At 54.3% G+C, this 22,245-nt stretch overlaps 7 protein-coding genes across 7 annotated transcripts; 6 read left to right on the forward strand and 1 right to left on the reverse strand.

Moving 5' to 3' along the window:
• Positions 1–2,839: 2,839 nt before the first annotated feature.
• MYCGRDRAFT_22161 (uncharacterized protein) lies at positions 2,840–4,597 on the forward strand (the record flags this gene model as incomplete). The annotated part of the gene is made up of 2 exons (XM_003855827.1): positions 2,840–3,175; positions 3,398–4,597. Coding segments are annotated over 2 exons (1,536 nt in total), but the record flags the coding sequence as incomplete, so codon positions are not given.
• A 784-nt stretch (positions 4,598–5,381) lies between these two features.
• On the forward strand, positions 5,382–6,929 carry MYCGRDRAFT_33111 (uncharacterized protein; the record flags this gene model as incomplete). Its single annotated transcript, XM_003855828.1, has 2 exons — positions 5,382–5,502; positions 5,563–6,929. The coding sequence occupies 2 exons, from the start codon at positions 5,382–5,384 to the stop codon at positions 6,927–6,929; spliced, it is 1,488 nt and encodes a 495-aa protein (XP_003855876.1).
• Positions 6,930–7,237: 308 nt separating this feature from the next.
• On the forward strand, positions 7,238–8,947 carry MYCGRDRAFT_88674 (uncharacterized protein; the record flags this gene model as incomplete). Its single annotated transcript, XM_003855829.1, has 3 exons — positions 7,238–7,348; positions 7,526–8,425; positions 8,900–8,947. 3 exons carry the CDS (start codon positions 7,238–7,240, stop codon positions 8,945–8,947), a joined length of 1,059 nt encoding a protein of 352 aa, XP_003855877.1.
• Positions 8,948–9,916: 969 nt separating this feature from the next.
• MYCGRDRAFT_101997 (uncharacterized protein) lies at positions 9,917–11,013 on the reverse strand (the record flags this gene model as incomplete). The annotated part of the gene is made up of 3 exons (XM_003857716.1): positions 9,917–10,184; positions 10,235–10,634; positions 10,691–11,013. 2 exons carry the CDS (start codon positions 10,943–10,945, stop codon positions 10,413–10,415), a joined length of 477 nt encoding a protein of 158 aa, XP_003857764.1.
• Positions 11,014–12,586: 1,573 nt separating this feature from the next.
• On the forward strand, positions 12,587–13,747 carry MYCGRDRAFT_51889 (uncharacterized protein; the record flags this gene model as incomplete). Its single annotated transcript, XM_003855830.1, has 1 exon — positions 12,587–13,747. A coding segment is annotated over one exon (1,158 nt), but the record flags the coding sequence as incomplete, so codon positions are not given.
• Positions 13,748–17,485: 3,738 nt separating this feature from the next.
• MYCGRDRAFT_98156 (uncharacterized protein) lies at positions 17,486–18,976 on the forward strand (the record flags this gene model as incomplete). Its single annotated transcript, XM_003855831.1, has 2 exons — positions 17,486–18,038; positions 18,094–18,976. 2 exons carry the CDS (start codon positions 17,542–17,544, stop codon positions 18,974–18,976), a joined length of 1,380 nt encoding a protein of 459 aa, XP_003855879.1.
• A 386-nt stretch (positions 18,977–19,362) lies between these two features.
• Positions 19,363–21,621, forward strand: MYCGRDRAFT_106762 (uncharacterized protein; the record flags this gene model as incomplete). The annotated part of the gene is made up of 2 exons (XM_003855832.1): positions 19,363–20,631; positions 21,199–21,621. 2 exons carry the CDS (start codon positions 19,363–19,365, stop codon positions 21,619–21,621), a joined length of 1,692 nt encoding a protein of 563 aa, XP_003855880.1.
• Positions 21,622–22,245: the final 624 nt, after the last annotated feature.

The raw sequence follows: 22,245 nt of genomic DNA on the forward strand, positions 1-22,245 counted from the left end.
ATGCTTGCCTGAGGCAAATGCGCCGGTCTAGAATGTGCCTGAAGCACAAACGTCAGTTTTGCATCTCCACGTGTTTGGTACACGTCTGCTCACGTTTGCTGGGACGGAAAATGCTTGTGGCATGCGAGCTTGCACACGACTTCGTGCGCAGTGCGCCGTATGGTATTGCGCCGGGCAGAGACTGTCTACGCAGATGCCGATGCAGCATTTGAGCAATGATGTCTGACTCGAAAGTAGTTGGCTTCGGCAACAAATCTGTGGAGAGCCAGCCGTGCACGAAGCTGGAGGCCCGTGCGCAATTTAGCCATTTTGGCACGTGAAAGCCAAGCCTCGTTCGTGCACTTGCAACTTTACGGGTCAGCGGGTTTTGCGAGCAGACTAGTTTCGAATAACGGAAGTCAGGATGGCTCTGTCAATTGTGTATCACGTCAAAGAATCCTCCACGGATGAATGCGGATCACAGCGACCGGAACAAAGAAATAATCCGTCCTACCACCACAAAGGGGAGCAATCGTACTGTATCTCTGTTGACCATACTTGAGAGCTGTGAGATACAGTCCGAACTAGTCACCATGGCCGACATATCTCCCGGGCTGAGGCACACCAAGGTAACACCAAGATCTCGTCGCAAGGCATTCAGAACCTTGGACATTGATGCACAGGAAATTCGATTTCGATTGCCGCGAACCTGGACGGCTTGGATCCGAAAGAGACTGCGTTGGCTCCGACTTCGCGTGTGCAAGCGCAGAGAATTCCGACATGACTTACTGGCCATGCAAAAGGCCCATCATGCACAAAAAGTGGCCCGGCTGAGACCAAGTCTCCCTCCACAGCTCTGGAGGAACAATGCACGAACCCGTTCTCGGAGGCCTACAATCGACCCCGATAACCAACTGAGCCCATTGGATGACGACGAAAGAGCATTGTCAACGTCATCCTTTGATTCCGCCAACACCGAAGCCAATCTAGGCGATTTCAGCGCCAATACGCTCGACTTGATTCAGAGAGATCAAGCGTTGCAGACCATTGAGAAAAACCTCGGTGACTCAGAAGAAACACTGAAGGCCATTCAATATAGGGTAGACTCACTGCGGGCTTCGCTTATGCATATCCCACGTAGACCGGGAGACTTTGAGACGGAAGCACTCGACGCCCGAAAGAATGCGGAGCTGGATCTTGCTGTAGCCGAACGTCAGCCAGTTCTTGCATACGCCGAACGGCAAGAAAAACGACGGGACAAGCTTTTGCGACTGCAGGCGGACCAGGAGCTACTTGTCATGCGTACGGCTGGAGGTGTCATTCGCAACTCACAGCGCGCGGATCCCGCTGAAACCATGGTCTCCTCCGCCATGAGGTACCAATTGCGTCGTCTTGCTGATTGCGGCCGGGCCTATGCGGTAAATTCGAACGTCATATCCAAGAGAATGCCAGTTGTCAGCAATGACAGGGGCCCAGAGGGAGAGCTGCTTATGAATCCATCGTTTGAAGCACATCTGCGAAGGGAGGTTCACAAGTTTCGTATGAGAAACTTCCTCGAGCTTATGGAGCCTGTCCACTTCGAGAGCGGCGGCTTGACACCGCAAGAAAACGAGGGGGCCAAGCGAAAACGAATCGAGGACGAGATCAAACTCGACCAGGCGAGAAGGAAAGAGTATTCCGACCAAGTCGATGCCGGTGTCAAGGCCATGGAGGAAGCCCACGACGAAGCCGAAGTCATACGGCAGAGCTACAGCATGCAGAAAGATCTCCATTTCCTCACGTATGAGAGAGATGTCCCAGCTGACAAAGAGTTGGGCATCAATGGATCCCAACCCTTGCCAATGAGACATGACCACTATGAATGGAAACATCGGCGACGCATGGACGCTGCCGTTGACAAAATCCGGAAAGCAGAAGCTCAGCACCGCGAAGCTGTCAATCAAGCGCTCGAGGCCAAGGTCCCGCACAGGCGTGAGGATCTGCTGGGAATTCTAGATCATGAAAACGATGGTTTTACCTCTACCATGGGGTCTACGTACCAGAAGAAGCTGAAAGTGCAAGTCACAGCCGAAAAGGGTCGGATGGATCGATGGCTTGGGGAACTTGACACTTCTGGGCGAGGCTATGGTGTACCCGACATTCCATACGACGTCGCAGATATCGAGACGGGAAGTGATATTCGGTGTGGGCTTTCGACTCGTTGGCAGCCTATTCAGTTCGAGAGCGACTTGAAGGCGAGATGGGCGGCTGAAGTGATTGTGATGCGGGCTGAAGCAGAGAAGCAGCGGCAGGAGATTTATGACCGTGCTACCCGGAGCCGGTGAGATGGTTGTCGTTCGAAGGAGATTTGATTTCGATTCTGCCAGATAGTCAGCAAATAGCATTGTGAGAGCCGTGACAATGACATGGACATTGGAGATTCAGTTTGACCACACGAGCCCAGCTCCGCAAACCAGTCAAGCCACAACATCATCTGATCGCCCATTGCTGTAAGTTCGACATGGGAACCATATCGATGGAATTGGTGGTGTTTTTTCCGATGGCCACCTCTAAGGATGATGTCTGCATTGAAGAAGCGATCGATATCCCGCGTTATCGACATCCCCCCTTCGCCGAAGGATTCCTTGGCAGATCCTGCGCCGGATAACATCTCACAATCCTGAACCTCTGACGCGGTGATTTGCTCTAGAACCATACATTCACTTGATTATCCTGGCTGATCACTCAACATCCACTGGCCCTTTCTGCAAGATATGCCACCTCACGCGCTCGGGTTGAGTGCGCTCCGATAATGTCTGCGAGCAAGGACAATACCGGACTGCTTGGCGTCGGCCATCCCGCCTTGAAGAGCTCCAATAGTCTTCATTTGGCCTGCCGGGAATGCCAGCGGAAGAAAGTGAAGTGCGACCGCATACATCCGTGCGGTCCCTGCAGTCGAGCTGGATTTACCTGTAAACCCAGCACACGCAAGCCCCGAGCAAGGGCCGACAAGGGGGTTGATGCTGAGCTTCGAGAGCGCATTCTCAAGCTTGAGAGACTCGTGGGAACCTTCCAAGGCGATAATAGTGTTGATGAGAAGCCAATCGAGTCACGAACGAATTCAGTCGGGCAATCCTCATCTTCCGCTCAGACAAACGCCGGCTCGCCGGGCTCTCCCAGTATTGTCGAAAGTGCCTCGCCAAACACAACGAAATATGTTGCGGGAAACTTCTGGTCTTCTTTGACGACCGAGGTGAAAGCGCTCGCCGAAGCATTCGAAGAGGATGCATACGACAGCGACGACGACGAATCTCCTGACCTGTCGCCCCCATCTGTGCAAGGTCAGGCGAACGGCGATCATCCCAATACCAACGCGGGATTCGAATTCATATTCTGCCCTCCAGGAGCCATCTACATCATGCCAGGGGCATCGACGGAGCCCGAACCCATACTGGCGATGGAAATGTTCAATGCATATCTACGACATGTCGAGCCGATGTACAAGATCTTCCATGTTCCAAGCCTGAAGGCCTTTGTCGTTGACGGCCAGCCTTACCTTGGCAAAGAACCGGATGCGCCTTGCAACCAAGCACTCAAAGCGGCCATCCAGTACGCTGGAGCTAACTCTTTGACTGCGGAAGAATGTCAAACTCGCTATGGCAAGTCCAGAGAACAGCTGGTTTCGAGTTTCCGGCAGATGGTCGACGTCGCTCTGTACAAAGCTGATGCACTGACGACCACCGATCTTGCAACGCTACAAGCGCTTGTGACCTACGTTACTTCTGTGCGCATACTAGACTGCAGTCGCCGGACATGGACATTGATTGCGCTGCTCGACCGCATTGCTCGAGCTATGAATATTCACAAGGAGACTTCCGGGGAGAGCATCTACACCGCAGAGCTAAAACGTCGATTGTGGCATGCAATTGTATTCGTCGACTGCTACGGATCCGTTGATCGCGGTTCAGAGCCAACGATTCATCCGGACACATTCACAAGACTTCTTCCGAGCAATGTGAATGATGAGGATTTCGGTCCGGCCTCTACGTCCCTCGCACCTCGTGAAGGTCTCACCGAAATGACGCTATACCTTGTAGCTGCGCGCGGGTCATCGATGCATCTCCGGACCCATGTTCTGGACGTATCTACTCTCGGAGAGCAGACCTGGCAGAAGCGCCTCGAGCTAGCATACGCATATCAGAAAGATGTGTACGAGAATCACATTCGACATCTGGATCTGAGCATACCCCTCCACAGGGAGTTCAAAGGAATCGCAGAAGCAGCGTGCCACCAGACCATTCTTCGTGCTGTGCGACCGATGCAGCTTGATGCCACAAGTGCTCCGCCACGAGTGGACAGTCCTTGGGTCATGGCGCTGGCGGTCAACATCCTTCGGCAAGCTGATGAGCTGTGGCAACAGATGGGCGGCGCATGGCGACGTATGCCGTGGGCGCCATGGCATGCCATCGCAGTCGCACTGGCAAGTCTCTGCTCCATGCGCGGTACACCAGAAGCCAACGAGGCCTGGGATCTGGTCGACAAGGGCATGTCTCGCTATGCAGTAGACGTGGCCGATGGCCCGAGTGGCATGCTCTGGAAGCCGATCACGAAGCTGTACAAGAAAGCCGCAACATTTCGGGACGGCGGTCAGACGACGCAAGCAGCTCCAATTCCACCTTCGATGGAAGACATCGCTTGGAACGACCCGTTTCTCGACCCACAATTCGCTGCAAATCCTGCTTTGGTAGGCATGACGATGAACGACTTGCCACTCAATACTTCGGACTCGATGTTCAGCTTTCCCCCAGACATGGCAAGCATGCTTCCCACCGATGATAGCTGGCTCGATTGGGAAGGCATTCTGAAGGACATTGACGAAGTGAAGGCCGATGACATGCAGTGGATGTGAAGATTGCAGATGAGATGTGACGCAGGACTTCAAGACTCAACTCAACTTACTACTTGTACAGTACAACGAATATACCACACTCCACAAAGGCTCGGATCACCAACCCGGATCGAACAATCAGCGCCTGCATCCTAGACGACCGGCAGCTACGAAGAGATCAGGAGACTTTCGGCGGCAAATTTGCAGGCAGAACATACCTTAGCCACTGCCCATCCGGAGAACCGTCCAATTCAGGGCCACTCTAAAAGCAGCCAATAAAGGTGAAGACCGCCGAGGTATTTGGATTCAAGCTTCGGTTATAGGGACATTCACTACAACACTACAGAAGCTTGGCCAATCACATCACTCATGACTTGCACGAGCGCAGCGACAACGTACACTCTAAGATAGTGCATGTTCGAGGCTTTGCGGAAAATATGGAGCACTTCTGTCCAAATGATCCTATATAACCCGACCTCACAGCTGTGTTTCCGCGTCGCAGCCGTCTTGCAAATCCCTACACCACATTGCAAAAATGGTTGCCGTTGCTGTCCCTGCCACAGCGGCCCTTTCGGTCGGCGGTGCATCTTTCCGTCCAATTCCTGCCGATCTGTCCACTCCAGTTCAACAGCGTCTTGCTTACGCTGGTCCAGACTGTAAGGGTTGCCACCTGTTTCTCATTCGAAGCGATCCCCAGATCGACTGACGATTGCCAGCCATGTCCGTGGGATGGAACACTTATGCAAGGCAAGATCAAAGCTGTGTCACATACGGGACATCGAGCAGCAGTCTACCGTGGCAGGCTTGTTCTTCCAACTCGCAGACGTATGCTACGTCCAGAACGTGGTACAACACCGTCACACTCACGGGACTGAAGCCTGCCACGACTTACTACTACAAGATCGTCTCTGGCAACTCAAGCGTGGAGCACTTTGTCTCGCCTCGTACCGCCGGCGATTTGACTCCGTTCAACATGGACGTTGTCATCGACCTTGGCGTATACGGAGAAGACGGCTTTACGACCAAAAAAAGGGATTCGATTCCAACGATCGACCCTGCTCTCGAACACTCCACCATTGGCCGGCTTGTAACCACCATCGACGACTACGAACTGGTCATCCATCCGGGAGACTTCGCCTATGCCGACGATTGGTATCTCAAAACCAAGAACGCTTTGGATGGCGAAGCTGCGTACGAAGCCATCCTCGAAAACTTCTACGACCAACTCGCCCCTATTGCAGGCAGGAAAGCATACATGGCATCTCCTGGAAACCACGAAGCCGCTTGCCAAGAGATCCCCAACACCAGCGGTCTTTGTCCCGAAGGTCAGAAGAACTTCACTGACTTCATGGTCCGCTTCGGCAACAACATGCCCGCCGGCTTTCCCTCCACCTCGAACAACAGCGATGCTCAGGCCAATGCTACAAGAGCAAAAACCCTCGCTGTCCCGCCATTCTGGTACTCCTTCGAATACGGCATGGTGCACGTCGTCATGTTCAATACCGAGACCGACTTTCCCAACGCTCCCTCTGGGCAGGGCGGCAGTGCTGGTCTCAACGGTGGACCTTTCGGCGTTCCAGGTCAGCAACTCGCATGGCTTGAAGCAGACCTCGCATCCGTTGACCGAAGCATCACGCCCTGGGTCGTCGCCGCTGGTCATCGTCCTTGGTACTCTACCGGCGCCGATCCACCAGACTTGAACATCTGCGCTCCCTGCCAAGCTGCCTTCGAAGATCTGTTCTACAAATACGGAGTCGACATCGGCGTCTTCGGGCATGTCCACAACTCCCAACGATTCCTACCAGTCTACAATAACACCGCCGATCCAGCTGGTATGAACGACCCCAAAGCTCCAATGTACATCGTTGCTGGCGGTGCGGGAAATATCGAGGGCTTGTCGAGTGTTGGTAAGAATTATTCGACGAACGTCTTTGCGTATGCGGATGACTTCAGCTATGCGGCGTTGAAGTTCAAGGATGCACAGCATCTGGGTGTGGGCTTTATCAATAGTCGGACGGGAGAGGTTGTCGATAGCAGTACGCTGTACAAGGCGCACATTACTTCGTTTGTGAGGCAGAGCTAGATGTGAGATTGAAGTTTCAGAGCAGTTTGCTTTGAGCTTATTACTTTCTCCCGTCTCCGTGCTGCCGAAGCGACGATCAAGGTCAGGTGCCCGGTGAGCATCAATGAAGCTGCCCTTCAGGTGACAGTGCTGTCACCCGCTGAGCTCTCCGTTCTCCTGCTCCTCGGGTTTCCCACTCACTGAACTCAAGTGAGCCAGCTGCAAGTTGCGATTTTGACGATGAAAACGACGTCATTAACGAGGACGCTGAGCAAGCCGAAGCTCGCGCATATTCACTTGTGACTGCGTCAGATGACAGCGAGCCGAACATGGGACGTCCCGATCGGGAAGTCATGTGCTTGGCAGCAAACCATGGTCTGGATAACAAGCTTACCACGAAACCTCCATTAGCTGTCGCAGTATGCCACTGCGTCACAGCTGTACGGTCGCTCTCCAACTCTGGGACAACTGAGCGAAAGTGGAGCGCGAACCGCCCAAGGAGGTTGCACGCTCCCGTGGACAAGATCTTGCGTTCCACGGCTCTGCCATATTCTGGTGGCGCAGCAGATGCCTTGCCATATTTTCGCGACTTCACTGACATACAAAATCTCCTGCAGTTCCCCCAACCTCAAAGCACTTCCGACTGTCACGAAACCAAAGCAAGCAATCATACCATCACCACCATCGCCATGGCCATGGAGTCGCAAACTCCACCTCCCTACTCAACCACCAATGATGGCAGCCTGCCCTATCCCGACACAGCTGCGCGCAATACTCTGCTCACTCAGCTCGCTCGCCAAGCGAACCTATACTATGGCCCCAACTGGCCGGCCGACTCTCCCCCCGAACCGCACGCTGCTCTCAGCCGCGAGACTGAAAGAATTCGCAACATGATGGAATTCACATTGTCCGTGGACTACCAGGGCTATACAGGCGCCAGGATCTGCCCGGCGGATCGAGTACATTTCCACCGTATGGTCGAGGCTGTGTGCAAACTGAAGCGCACCGTATCGCTCGATAAATCGGACCCCGAGGTCAGACCCTCGCCTGAAGAGCGTGAGACACTGGCTGCGTACTTCTGGAAGTATCTTCATGAGCCCTGCAAGACGCTTGCACTGCCGCTGGATACCGTCGTGCACAACATTATGTGCCTGGACCAGTTCACCAGCTGTCTAGGAGAGTACAAAGGTTCCGTCTTTGGCGTGCTCCACCAGGACGGCCTCGATGGCCTTGCGGAGAAGCTGTACATGGATCGGGAAGTTCTCGTGCCCAAAGTCTTCTCGGACCATCGCGCCCGACAGGACATGATCGAGGCGGTCAAGGCGGTCGAAAGAATGTACTTCAATCGTATTGAAGGCGTGGAACAGATTACATACTCCAACCCCCAAAGCTACTACAGGGATTTCTGCAGGGTCAAGTACGAAGCCAACGAGCGTGGCTTGTCCTACGCGTTGAGCCGCAAGACTGCCATTGCTCGGGCCTACGAATTCGTGTCCGCTCATCACTGGATCAAGGTCGTAGGAGAATGTGTCAAAGGCATTGTTGCGAGGTTCAGACTGGTTAAGCTCGGCAAGAGAGCCGCGGATCCCACTTGGGCCTCATGGCGTGGAGAAAACTCGGTCTTGCCATTTGGAGGTTGGGCGAGGGATTACAACTTTCCACGATGGTCTTGGATGACGAGGAACGGATACCATGTGCCTGACTACTTCGAGTTTCGAAATCAGGTGGGCACGAGCGACGTCTAGAAAGGATGAGGAGGATGTTTTCACGTATGAAGGCTCAGTAGATCGATGAAGTAGTTCATGAATGCGCATGTCCAGCCAAGTCACCACACCAGTCCCACTCCGCGAATTGCTACCGTACTGATACCCGTTCTGCCACCGTACATGTCCATCTTCGCTATGTTACCTGTCCGCGTACACGTGCATGATCAAGCCGTGACTGGATAGTTTACATGTCACTGGCCGAATACGGTACTGCTGGCCGTACAGATAAGCTACCTGACGCCGTGCAAATATGGTAGCTGTGGCCGTACGTAGAAGTCTACCAGAACATTCATCGCACGAGACATGGGACACACACAGTGTAGCTCATCAAATCGACTTCATTCGCTCAACGCTCTCCAAACTACAGCTACCATTCATACCACCACCGTCCGATCCATTGCCATGGTCCACTCACAGGGATGAGCTCCTCCTCAAACTTCTTCGGTTCTGCCGCAGCATTTTTTCAAATTCCTCGTTCGCGGCCCCGCAGTTGAGCCGGGGGTGCACCAGCAAGAGTGAGTCCCTGTGCCAAGACCTCACTGCGTCGGGGGTCATTTCCTCTCGAGCATCCACTAGGCTGGCAACGAGCTCTGCGTGCTTCCGCCGCATCTCGATTCTCGAGACGGCTGGTGACCCCGCGAATGACGAGGTCCTTCGTGGTGGTAAAGAGAGCGGAGAGCGATCGGCGGGTGGAGGGAAGGGGTTGCGGAACTCCGGCATCATCGCTGAGTCAGCATCGGAGTAAGGACTGGAGGTTCCGGTGCTGAAATAGTGCATGGTCGGGCGTGGGTGCAAGTGATCGTGTCGCCGTGGTGGTACGTCAGGTGTCCCGTTGTCTAGAGGTGGCAGATCCATGCTTGGCAAGCGGCCATTGGTAATCATCGGGATTCTATCCAGCTCAGGTGTCTCCATTGTGACGAGCAGTTCGAGAGGGTTGTCATGGCCTTCATTGGTGTGGTCGGTGTTCGGAAGCTCGAGAGCGTTCAGCGCGAGCGTGGGAAGCTCCGTGGTCGGTGGCTCGAGAGCGCTGAGAGCGGAGTCGAAAGGTTCGGAGTCGAAGGGTTCGGAGTCGGTTCGGTCACGAGGTGTGGTTGCAGCAATGAGCTCGTCAAGTTCGAACGGATAAGACGGTCGCTCATATATGCCCTCCTCTCGTGCTTGCTCTCTTTCGACTGCGGTGCGTTGGCTCTCGCGCAAGAACATAGCTCGAAGGTGTGCGGTGTGTTCGTCGACGGTGCGGTTGGCAGTTGGAGGTTGAGTGGCAATCGGAACTTGAGTGGTAGTCGGAGCTTGAAGGGTATTCTGAGGTTGAGCAGTGCCTGGGCTCAGCGGGGGTGACTCGGAAGGCGTCGAATCTGATGAATCGTCGGAGGGTAGTTGAAACATGGTTGACCGCGAGGAGTGAATGACTGTCGGCAGAGTGCACAAATGATGCGTGAGCTCTGTAACAATATCTTCGCGGTCGTCACAATAAGTCTGTTGTGAGTGGGTGAAGGAGAAAGTGATGAAGCTGTCGAAGAGGTCAGTGCAAGCTCCAGCTGGTTGACGTTGCGTGCTTACCATGATTTTGCGGTTTCTACCTGCCGACCATTGTCGGCGCCAATATTCTTGCTCGGTGCAGGTGCTTCCTAGCCATCGAAGGCAGAAACGGAGGCACCACCTGCGTGGTGACTTTTGTGATGACCTCACCGGCCCGATGCCAAATGCCCCGGACGTCCATCGTAAGGTACCTCATATCTCACTCATCTTCGTCCTCACGTCCACGTCTCTCGCCTGGACTGCGACTGCGTTGTCTCCCGCCCTTGCGCCCTCCCTTCGGACCTTGGCTGCCCTTGACCGGCGGTGGGCGCACGAATGCGAAGTCCACACCAATGGTCTGCTCCAGCAATTTCTCTCCATTTGCGCCTTCGACCGCAGCTTTCGCCTCGTCCAGTGTCGGGTACTCAATGAGCACGTATCCCTTTCCAAAGAATCAGTATCTCTGCACTTTCTTTTCCATCCATCTGCTTATCTTACCTTCACATAGCCCGTCCGCCTGTCCAAGTTGAGATGAATATTCTTGATCTCGCCGTACTCGCCAAACAGATCTTGCAGGTCCTCCTCCGAAGCTTCCTCGTGCACATTCGTGACGACCACGATCCATCCCTCGATGCTACGCACCGCGACTGCCTTTTGCGCAGTTTTCGTCTCGGTGTAGCCGCCGTTCTTGCTCTGCTGGGGCTTGGTCTCTTCGGGCGAGGTAGGCGCATCGGCCATTTCCGCGTCGGCCATCGTGGACAAGGGTGGTAGGCTGTCGGTCGTGAGTCTGGTCGCGCGCAGGGTCGAGGAGAGCTTCTATGGCAAGGCGATTGTGGGTGTTGTTTGAAGCGAGATCAGATCAAGATCGAGAAGATGTTCAATGTCTGGATGTGGCCCGTGCGAAGAGCGGAGTGAGGTCCGGTCTTGGCTGCTGATGAGGATTTCTCACTTTTGCGCTCACTCCATCTCTTCATCCACTACAACAAAAATTCACTTTGAAAGTGACTGCAGCTGACTGCATGTGATGGCACATATCATTCTCAGACGGAGGTGATATCAGCCGGATCTAGCCAGCAGTACTGCCGACCTGCGATACATGTTCGACATGGCGCCTCCGGACCACTGACCCTCTCCTTCACATTCACTCCCAGCAACAGGACAATTCCAGCTACTTGCGCCCATTCAGGACAAATCTACGAGATCTCCCTTCAAGGAGAGCAGCACTTCCGAAAGCGTTATGCCGGAGGAAGACCGCTGTGGGCTGGAAGCGTCAGACATTCAGAAGCGCCGTAAGGTTGCCGACGATGTTCATCGGGTTTGCCAGATGAACTTTACCAGCGGACCTTCATAGTTCATACTGCCTTCCCTCATGGGACCTTCAGGGAAGTGTGACTCCTTGCGTGCCGACAATCTTGATGGAGGAGGAAATCCAGCTGTGTGAAAGAGAGGTCGAGGCTTCATATCTCGGGAGCAGACCATTCGGTACGTTTCTTTCCCTTTCTTGCCTTCCCGACCTGCAATGATGAGTCCATTTCGTTACTCCTTGAACATCAATGAGAGCCAATTTTTCAATATACCAATTGTTCCTTCTGAACATGCACATCAGCACTTCACGCAATCTTCACAAGCACTCTTGTAGTACATTCGCTGACCATGTTCCAAGACAGGTATTGGAGGCCAACTCTCACTGCCCGAGCACAGGCCGAAAGAGGGCAGTTTTACGATGTTCGCACTTTATTAAGTATCTTGTCAGCTCATATACATATCAAGCGAGAAGTGTTCATCTTGGCCATAATGTCCACGGCCCATCATCGCAATGCACACATTATCTTAGCACCACTCTCTCTGTCTTGTTGTAAGCAGGCACGCCTTCGAGGGACTGTCTCGTTCGGAATCCATGCAGCGTCGGTCTTTTTGCTGCCATGGTGAGCGGCATGTCGTGAATTTGAAAGCTTGTCGTCGAGGAATGAAGCTTGACCATCAAATATTGAAGCATGTTGATCCTTCCGTCGAGCCCGGGCTAGTCCAAATGAATGCGACAGGTGTGACAGGTGAGAGGCGGATCTCGCTACACCATTCATCATGCCGTCACTAGGATTTGACAGATCTTTTCTGTACCTTGCATCCACATCGACATCGAAAGAAAGCAACTCTTCCACAGTGCGGTTCACAGAACGCAAAATGCCCGCAAACGACCATGAACGATCGCCGCTGCTACAAGGAAACGGAAATGGACATGCGAGGTTCGCGATCTCAGATGACGACCAACCAAATAACCAAGGAGGCGAACAGAAAGTGGAATTCGGCGACGACGACCATGAAGACCCCAAGCAATGGCCCATCGCCTGGAAATGGATCCAAACCGTCCAGGTCTTCCTCGTCGCCTTCTTTCTTCCCATGTCGTCGTCCATGTTCGCGCCCGCGATCGAACGACTGGCGAACGACTTCGGCACCGACAAACAAACCGTTCTCTTCGGCCAAATGGGCTTCGTATGCATGCTCGGAATCGGTCCTCTCTTCCATGCACCGATGGGCGAGACGTTCGGACGACGCCCGATCTACCTGACGAATCTTGCGATCTTCACACTTCTCCAGCTCGCTTCCGCCTTATCGCCCAACATTGCCAGTTTCATCGCTTTCCGCACGCTTTCTGGATTCTTTGGAAGTGTCGGTGTCGCAAATGGCGGAGGCACAATCTCGGACATGTTCGACTCGAAGGGACGAGCACAAGTCCTCGGGTTCTACTTCATGGGTCCTCTTCTCGGCCCTTGCATCGGCCCTCTCCTCGGCGGCCTGCTGGTAGGAAGCCTGCACTGGCGCTGGGTCTTCTGGCTCTCGATGCTCTTCGCCGGTCTGACCACGATAATCTGCTTCTTCTTCCTTCACGAGACCCGCGCCCAATCAATTCTCGAACAGCGTAAATCTCAGCTCTCAAAGAAACATCCCAACACATCCTACACCGTCGAAGGCACCAGCGACAAATCCACCTTCTCGAAAATGGCCTCCAACTCTACCCGCGCTATCAAGATCCTCACAACCCAACCCATCGTCCTCACAATGTCCATCTACCAAGCCCTCGTCTTCAGCAGTATGTACACCCTCTACTCGCAATACACCACAATCTGGTCCTCCGCGCCGTACGAGTTCACGAAATCTCAAATCGGGCTGGCATATCTCGGTCCTGCACTCGGCTTCATCTTCACCTCCATTTTCATCATTCTCTTCATCGATCGCCTTGACAATTGGCTCGCGAAACGCCACAACGATGATGCACAGCCCGAGTATCGCCTTCCGATGGCTAACGTCGGCGCCATCTTCCTCCCGGTATCGCTGTTCTGGTTCGGCTGGACTGTGGACAAAGGTCTCCCGTGGCCGGTACCGCTCGCTGCTACTCTCTTCTTTGGAGGCGCTCAAGTCAGTATTTTCAACACTGTTCAGACGTACTACATCGATGCGTATGAGAGCAATGCGGCGTCCGCCTTGGCTGCCGGAGCATTTCTGAGAAGTATTCTGGGAGGCGTGGTGCCATTGTTTGTGAGCGCCATGTTTGAGAAGTTGGGATATGGATTGGGAATGAGTGTATTTGGAGTGTTGAGCTTGGTTCTGATGCCGGCGCCGCTACTGTTCTACAAATATGGTAGGACGTTGAGAGAGAAGTATCCATTCAAAGGGTGATGGAAGATCGGTCTCTGATTCCCACGCCTGTTGATCCGAACTATGGCAGGGCGATGGCGTAAAAGACTGTCGTTAAGGCTTGAAAAGAAGCTGGACGCCATCGTCTTCTGGAAGTGACTCAAAAGGAAGGACCGAGCAGACCCATCGTTTCCACTCTTCAATTCCCCAAGCCCGGCTTATCTGCGCACTCCGCACCCATGGACATACATCTCGCCGCCTCGCCGCACCGATTCAGAGCCGCCTTATAAGGGCATCCACCCAACGCATCGTTCGCCTAAATCGCCTTCTCACAGCCTCCTCATCCTGCCCGCCCGTCACTCATCCCGATCACGGATCCAACGTGCAATCGCGCTACCCGCCCAAACCGTCAGCACACATCCTCCTTCGTTACAAGTTCCTATGCGAATGGTAGCTTGGAAGTTACTTACAAATCCAGGATCACAAGCACCACAGAACAATCCGACTTGCTCGCCGCCTTTGTTACAGCAGATTTTGCCTTGTCTTGGAGCTTGGGGACAGGGTTCAGTTTGGCGAGCTTGAAGAGGTATGGTGGAGGCGAGGGCTAGGGTGAGGGTTGCGAGGAAGAGGGTGAGGTGGTGGAGGTGCATCGTCGCGGTATCTCTGGGCAGCAGTCAGCACTGGCTCCAAGGAGGGAGAATTTAGAAATGCAGCAGAACCATACCAGAATGTGCTGTTTTCGTTTGTGGACGTGGAAGGCTTGGAGAGTAAGTGAACCTCCTCTCTGCATGGCTCGGATGTCCTCGAATATATGTCTCTCGGTCGAATCGCCATCCCGAAGTCCGGCCACTTCACGAACCAATACTCCGTTCCTTCGACTGCCGACATAAGATCCGGCCTTTCAGTTGATGCGCATACCATGCCTAGTATCACCGATGCCAAGGACACTACGCTGCACAGCCATACTACCAAGACGAGCGGTTGGCGATGGAACATGACACTTACGCACTCGTATGTTTCTCCTCCCTCTGCCAAGGTTTGGACTTCCGGTGGTCCTCTCGTTGTCTCTGTCCCTTGATGCCGCACTTGTCTTGATGATTCAAAGGTGACGTGGACGAAGCAGGGCGTTTGCAAACCGCGGTGTGTTCGCCGTCGATGACGGAAAGACATTGCTCTTCTGCCAACACATGGACATCCAAGCAGGTCTACTCTGTGCTCGATGCAGTCGCTGTCGAATTGACAGCATAATCGGATGTCCATCGGCTGGATCGACAGATCGCTCTCTAGAGAGTCTGGAAGGTCGTCGGAATGGTCGGTAAAGGTGCAGCACCTTCCATTGCCATGCTATTGGTGGTGGTGGCTATTGTTGTTGACGTCTCGCGTACGACAGGCAACAGAGGCTTGATAGACGACGAAGTGTACCGCTGCATCGTGGCGACGGCGAGGTGAAATTGGGTCACGGTGCGAACACGTATGAATGCAGCGAACACTTCTCCGCTCTCCAGGTTGCTCTTTCTGTCGATCCCTCTGTGCGGCATGGCACGGATCAAAGTCGAAACAGCTTCAGCGCCGGGAACGATGATCTGTACTTGATGGACCACGAAAGTGAGAGACACGTTTCAGACAGCCGTCACGTTTTCGTTCAAAAGAACTATTTATACGACTTTGAGCTTCGTATCTGAAAGTGGCATGATGGTGAGACCGTCACTGCGTGCTGTCGCCGTCGACGCTGGACAACTGTTAGCTTGTGTTGTGATGAGGTTGAAGAGATGTGTATCGTACTTCATCGGGCAGACGTGCTCGCTCATCTGAGTCTGAAGGGGCTCGTTCTGCTGCTTGAGGTCTTTGATCTTGCGACCGAGTGACTCTTTCACGTGCTTGAGTTCGTTCGCGTGCGCGCTCTTGAGATCTTGATTGGCGGTCTCGAGTCCGATGGTTTCTCTCTCAAGACTGGCGATGTGACGCTGACAGATGTCGAGGGGAGTGGAAGCGGAAGCCTGGGCGTTGATCGCACGCTGCAATTCATGGCGGCTTTGCGGTCACTCAAGCTCTCCTACGACATGACGCGCTCTTCGACGGGAGTGAAGTTTCATGACGACGATCTGTCCTAACGACTCTTTCGACCTGTCTCGGTTCCGCTTATTTTACTCTTGCGAAGTCTTTCTCCTTTTTCCAAGCCGATGCTTTAAAACCAAGCAACATCATGCCTGGATATAGTGAAGGCTGCAGTACGAGGCAGGGCGTAGTACGAGGAAGGGCGCAGTACGAGGAGGAGCATACCGAGAGAGAGATGGAGCCTACCTTGGCCGTCGTAAGGGACATCCATCGACGGCTGATGCAAACGCCTGTAACCATTAGCAGAGGAAGAATCATTGTCAACCACTTACACAACCGCAACAACGACATCGATCAATCTGCAGTCCGCCAGTCGCCTCCCTCATCACACGGACACCTCTTCTATACCGCAACTGACCTCATCCTGAATCGAAACAACCGTTGGACTAAGGTACCGACTCCTGCCTCCTTCCGGTAGCTCGGCAATCCTACTCGATGTGTCAGTATCGCGCCTCGGGACCGATCGATCAATCGCAGCCTCCCGAACAACAATGGATGGCCTTTTATGCCACTTCCAGAAGGACTCAGCATAGGCAGGCAAATGTAATCGGAAAACGAGAGCATTGCGTCTACAACGCGGAGTCTCGTGGCAAAGTAGGCTTTGCTGAAGGACGAATACTCCGGCTTCGTCAGAGGGCTCAGAGGAAGATCTGGAAAAAGCGAACACGAAAGATCAGTCCGCCTCCCCAAACCATCCGAAACCAGTGGTCACCGTCCCGACCCAGACACCAACAAGAAATGCCAGCAGAATTCTATCTGGGCACGCCTGCGAGTTTGATCGATCGCACCTGCACCCGGGCGAGATACACCTGGCACATCTCCCTCAGAGCTGGTCGCTGCAGCAAGACAACCACGCCGGCGCGGATCCAGACGTCGACGAAGAGTGGCCGTAAGGTATGTCAACCTCCATGACATGCATACTGTTCTTGTGAGCCGCTCAACTGGTTTCTCAGCTGGCAGCGGCCTTCCTTAAGCCTTCATACTGTCGACAACTGACGGCGGACGTGAATGCAGGGGTCGGAGACGGCCGCCTTGGCAGTCAAGGCGATGCATGCACACGCAATCTTTGCAGTGCGAATTCAGTCCTTGCCGTCGCTGGCATATACGACCATTTACCATTGCTTTTCTCCAGGCTATATGCAGAGCTGCTCCAGCGCTGGCACCAGCAGTGTACTCCTGGCCGCACGACAAAACCAGCGGATCCCATCTAGAGGTCGGAATGATGGCAGGTTCCATGAGGCTGCAAGGAGCACTCGGAGTCCGGCGAGCGAAAAGCCGTTCAGCCTGGCAGCGGCTTTGACAAGGACGACAAAAGACGAGTCGAGATGGACGACGGCGGGGATAGATGGAAGAAGACGGCAATCATGGCAATAGTGTGGAGGAGTGAACTCTGTCAGCAAAAAATACCCCAGCCTCGGCCGTGGACCCTGATTTGCCTCGATCTTGCGGGGAACGACAACCGAGGAGGAACAGCTATTGCCGGAAGCTTCACGGCGTGTATCAACCTCACTCTCTGACCATCCCATCTCCTGGCTCTCGACAAGCATTTACCAAATTACCAAATTACCAAAGTACCCGGACAATCCCAAAGAACCACCAACATGGAGATCAAGAAGCCCCAGTCCGACGCCTACGTCTTGGGCGTCGGCATGACCCAATTCATCAAGCCACGCCAGACCCGTTCCTACGTAGAGCTGGGCTTCGAAGCCGGAGCCAAAGCCATGCTGGACGCACAGATCAACTACGACGACGTCGAGATGGGTGTGGGATGCTTCTGCTTTGGCTCAACGACCAGTGCCCAGCGAATCTTCTACCAATTCGGCATGACTGGCATTCCCATCTACAACACCAACAACGCATGTGCGACTGGGTCCACGGGACTGCACATGGCTAGGACGATGGTCCGAGCTGGTGCGGCGGATTGTGTTTTGGTTGTGGGATTCGAGCAGATGCAGCCTGGCTCGATCAAGAGTGACTGGTCTGATCGCCCAAGCCCGATGGGATTGTCGACAGACCTGATGGAGGAGACCTATGGCAAGCACGCCAGTCCGAGGAACGCACAGTACTTCGCCAACGCTGGACAGGAGTATATGGACAAGTGAGAGGCATCCTCGCAGACTCGAACAATTCCAAGAACTAATGCGGTCTCTCAGATACGGCGCCAAAGCTTCCGACTTTGCGGAAATCGGCCGCATCAGCCACAAGCACTCCACCAACAACCCCTACGCCCAGTTCCAAAAGGAGTACACCCTCGAAGAAGTCGCCAACTCTACCATGATCCACGCACCTCTCACAAAACTGCAATGCTCACCCACCTCCGACGGCGCCGGTGCAGCCGTAATCGTATCCGAACGCTTCCTCGCCGCACGTTCGCACCTCAAATCCCAAGCAATCCTTATGGCCGGCCAACAGCTCCAGACCGACGATCCATCCCTCTTCTCCAAGTCCGCCATGGACCTCGTCGGATTCGGCATGACCAAGAACGCCGCCCAAATGGCATACAAAGAAGCCGGCGTTACCCCCAAAGACATCGCCGTCTGCGAACTCCACGACTGCTTCTCCGCCAACGAGCTCATCCTCCTCGAAGGTCTGGGATTCTGCGAACAAGGCAAAGCCCACGAGATGGTACGCAACGGAGACATCACCTACGGCGGCAAGGGACCGATCATCAATCCCTCGGGCGGACTCATTTCCAAGGGTCACCCCCTCGGCGCTACAGGTCTCGCACAATGCTGCGAACTCTCCTGGCAACTTCGCGGATGGGCGAATACTCGCCATGTGGATGCCAAGGTCGCCCTGCAGCATAACCTGGGACTGGGAGGGTGCGTGGTGATCAACGTGTACAAGCGAGCGGACGGCCAGGCGAACAAGAAGTTGACGGACGAAGAGGCGATCAAGGGCACGGCGTGGAAGTATAATCCGGCTACGCAGGCGAAGACGCCGAGTATGGAGGAGATGCAAGTCGTGAGGTCGAAGAAGGCGAGCGTGCAGTATGCTTTGGGCGATACGCCGGAGAAGATTCAGTCGAGGTTGTAGGGGTGAGGAGAGGGCGTAGTTTCGATTGAGAGAATGTATTCGAGCCAGGCGATCGTTCACATGCCTCCTTTTCGCACTCGGTCTGCACGATGGCACACGGCCAAGACTACCCACGTCTTAGGATCTTGAAGACATCGACGTGTTCCATTCATTTCGCTTTCAATATACCGAAACAAAAAGTCGCCTCACAAAAGCGTGAAAAGTCGCCCATCAATATTTCGGCTCCGAATTGCAGACCCCTCATCATTGACAGGGCGTAAGGCGCAATGAAGGACATCCGTCAACATCCGTCTCGTCCCAATCTTTCCCTCTGACCATCTCCACTACAACAACACCAACCTTCATTCTCCTCCCTCCTGCATACACGCCTCAATCCTGTTCCCACAATGGCCGACCCCTCCACCCTTCAACCCACCCTCCCCTCTCCCTCAACCCCCTCAACCTCCCTCTCCACCCTCACAATCCACGCCGACGACCCCTCCAACCACCTCACCGACGTCGCCCCACCCCTCCACGTCTCCACCACCTTCCGCTACTCCCGCGACCCCACGAAACTAAACCCCCTCACCGACGAACAAATCGCCGCCAACGCCGCCGCCCAAGGTCCCGGCTCCGCCGTCCCAGCTGACGCACACATCTACTCCCGCGTCTCGGCGCCCAATACATCCCGCTTGGAGCTCATCTTGACGTCCGTGCTGGGCCAGCCGAGTTTAGCATATGGCTCCGGCCTAGCGGCCTTCCACGCATTGCTGGTGTGGTTACATCCCAAAGTCGTGGCGATCGGAGACGGATATCACGGCTGTCATGGGGTGTTGAAACTCTACCAGAAATTGACGGGGTGTAAGATTGTGGACCTTCACGACGAAGGGAGCTGGGAAGGGTTGGGAAAGGGGGATGTGGTGCACTTGGAGACACCGGTCAATCCTACAGGGAAGGCGTTTAATATTGAGCGGTTTGCGGAGCTGGCGCACGCGAGGGGAGCGTGGTTGACGATCGATGCGACGTTTGCGCCGCCGCCGTTGCTGGATCCGTTTAAGTGGGGAGCGGACTTTGTGATGCACTCCGGGACGAAGTATTTTGGTGGACATTCGGATTTGTTGTGTGGAGTGATTGGGGTGGGGAAAGGGAGGGAGGGGTGGGAGAAGGATTATTGGGGATTGTTCGGGGAGAGGATTTTCCTTGGGTCGGCGGTGGGGAGTTTGGAAGGGTGGTTGGGGGTGAGGAGTTTGCGGACGTTGGAGTTGCGGGTGATGCGGCAGAGTGAGAATGCGGGACGGTTGGTCCTGTGGTTGGATTCAGCGGTCAGAGAGGGAGGAGACGGGGTGAGCAAGGTGGTGCAGAAGGTGGAGCATGCGAGTTTGCAAAAGGAGGATATGGAGTGGTTGAGCCGCCAGATGCCTAATGGCTTCGGGCCGGTGTTCAGCGTGTGGATGAAGAGTGAGGAGTTGGCGAGACGGTTGCCGAGTAAATTGGAGTTTTTCCATCATGCGACGAGTTTGGGAGGGGTGGAGAGTTTGATTGAGTGGAGGAAGATGAGTGATCAGAGTGTGGAGGGGACTTTGATGAGGATATCGGTGGGGATTGAGAATTGGGAGGATCTGAAGGGGGATTTGGAGAGGGGGTTTGCGAGGTTGGTGGAGGAGGAGGAGGGGAAGGTATAGAGAGGGCGTTGTGTATAGAAGTGTGGATCGATAACTGGACCGCTGAATATGCGAGCTGCTGGAAGAAGACGCACGCTCCACCGCAAAGCCCTCAAAAATTACCGCTTTCGGCAAGAGCGGAATTAGCGAAGTGAATAAGTCGCAGCTCTCAAAGACGTGCGAGCAAGTGGCCCATCTTGGTTGAACCCTTCGTCCCGACCACGGCGGCTCGTTTGGATTATAGGTGCATCCTTCTACACTTCTGTTGTCCACGTGGGATCCTTTGTCTTCACTAGTTGAATTTTGCAAAAAGCCGTAGGTCATCAGCGGCTATTGCGCAACTGGAGCTGCACGAAGGCTGATAGGATCTGTCACTAATCGACTGGAGAGCCTCTCCGTGGTAATATGTCTCGTTCCGTGCTGATGTCACATCATGTTGTTGCTATATGAGCGTCAATATGCTGCTACGTACTATGTTTACAGTAACGGCTATGGATCATACGAATTGTGCTCAAGCAACGATTTCGCACGGGAGGAGAGTGATATAAAGCGGCTCCATGCTCCCTCAACGATGCAATACAGACAGCACTACCGCACCTCTCCCATGCATCCATCCACCCTGCCTCATCGTCAAAACGTCCATCTCAGCCCTCACCCCCCCGTCCTGCCCTGGATCAACAACTAAGAAATCACCAACGCCACAAACATTGCCCATCACCTCCACCCAAATCCACCCAAATCCACACCTTCTCCTCCGCCTCCCGCACTCACGTCCAAGCCGCCCCCATCGCCTTCCCAACGTGGCGCAAAACCAAACCCTCCATAATCCGCTCCATTCTCTCCCGACACCCTCTGCCCTACCATCCTCTATCCACCTCTGCTCCACCGAACTTTTCTCCCCGCTCGTCCCCCTGCACCCCACCACCTCCTCCGTCCACGCCAGCTCCCTCGCCAATGACACCTCCTACAGTCTCACCGCGGCGGTCTTCTTCACCCGTGATTTAGACCGCGGACTCAGGATCGCGAGGGACCTCGAAACCGGGGCCGTGCGCATGTAGCTTCTTCGACGGTGCAGGGGGAGCCGTGGTCTGCCGCATGGTGGGTGCGAGGGGAGTGGATAAGGGGTTGGAGCAGTAAGGTTATTACTTTTATGGAGTAAAGGACAGGGAAGAGGAAAAGAAAGGGATGTGTTGCATCTTCCCTACCTCCACTGTGCACAGTTTACATTGAGTCCCACGAACGACGCCCTGTTTACTCTCACCTTCTTGTAATTCTTTCCACAAAACACTTCCCAAATGCGTTCCTCCAGATTCCGATCGAATATTTCAACAAGAGAAAGCTGCCAAGTTGCCTTTTGCGCCATGACCGAGCGTCCAGCCGCCGTGCCTACCATGCCTTCAGCGTAAAAGAACTCCCGATCCTCCATTCACTCTTTCAACATGCCCAGTAACGCCGAATCGCTAATGCATTTCCAAAATTCTCCCACCCTGCCTGTTGCGCTCCCTCGTATCATCACATCATATCATTACCCTGACCTCGTCGAAACTCATAACCCCTAACCCCAAAACCCCATATCTGGTCGTACCATCATGCCCAAACCCTCCCAGCCTCCAAACCCTCCCTCCATCC

Source organism: Zymoseptoria tritici, chromosome 1, assembly GCF_000219625.1.
Source record: "Zymoseptoria tritici IPO323 chromosome 1, whole genome shotgun sequence".
In the NCBI taxonomy this organism is placed as follows: Eukaryota; Fungi; Ascomycota; class Dothideomycetes; order Mycosphaerellales; family Mycosphaerellaceae; genus Zymoseptoria; species Zymoseptoria tritici.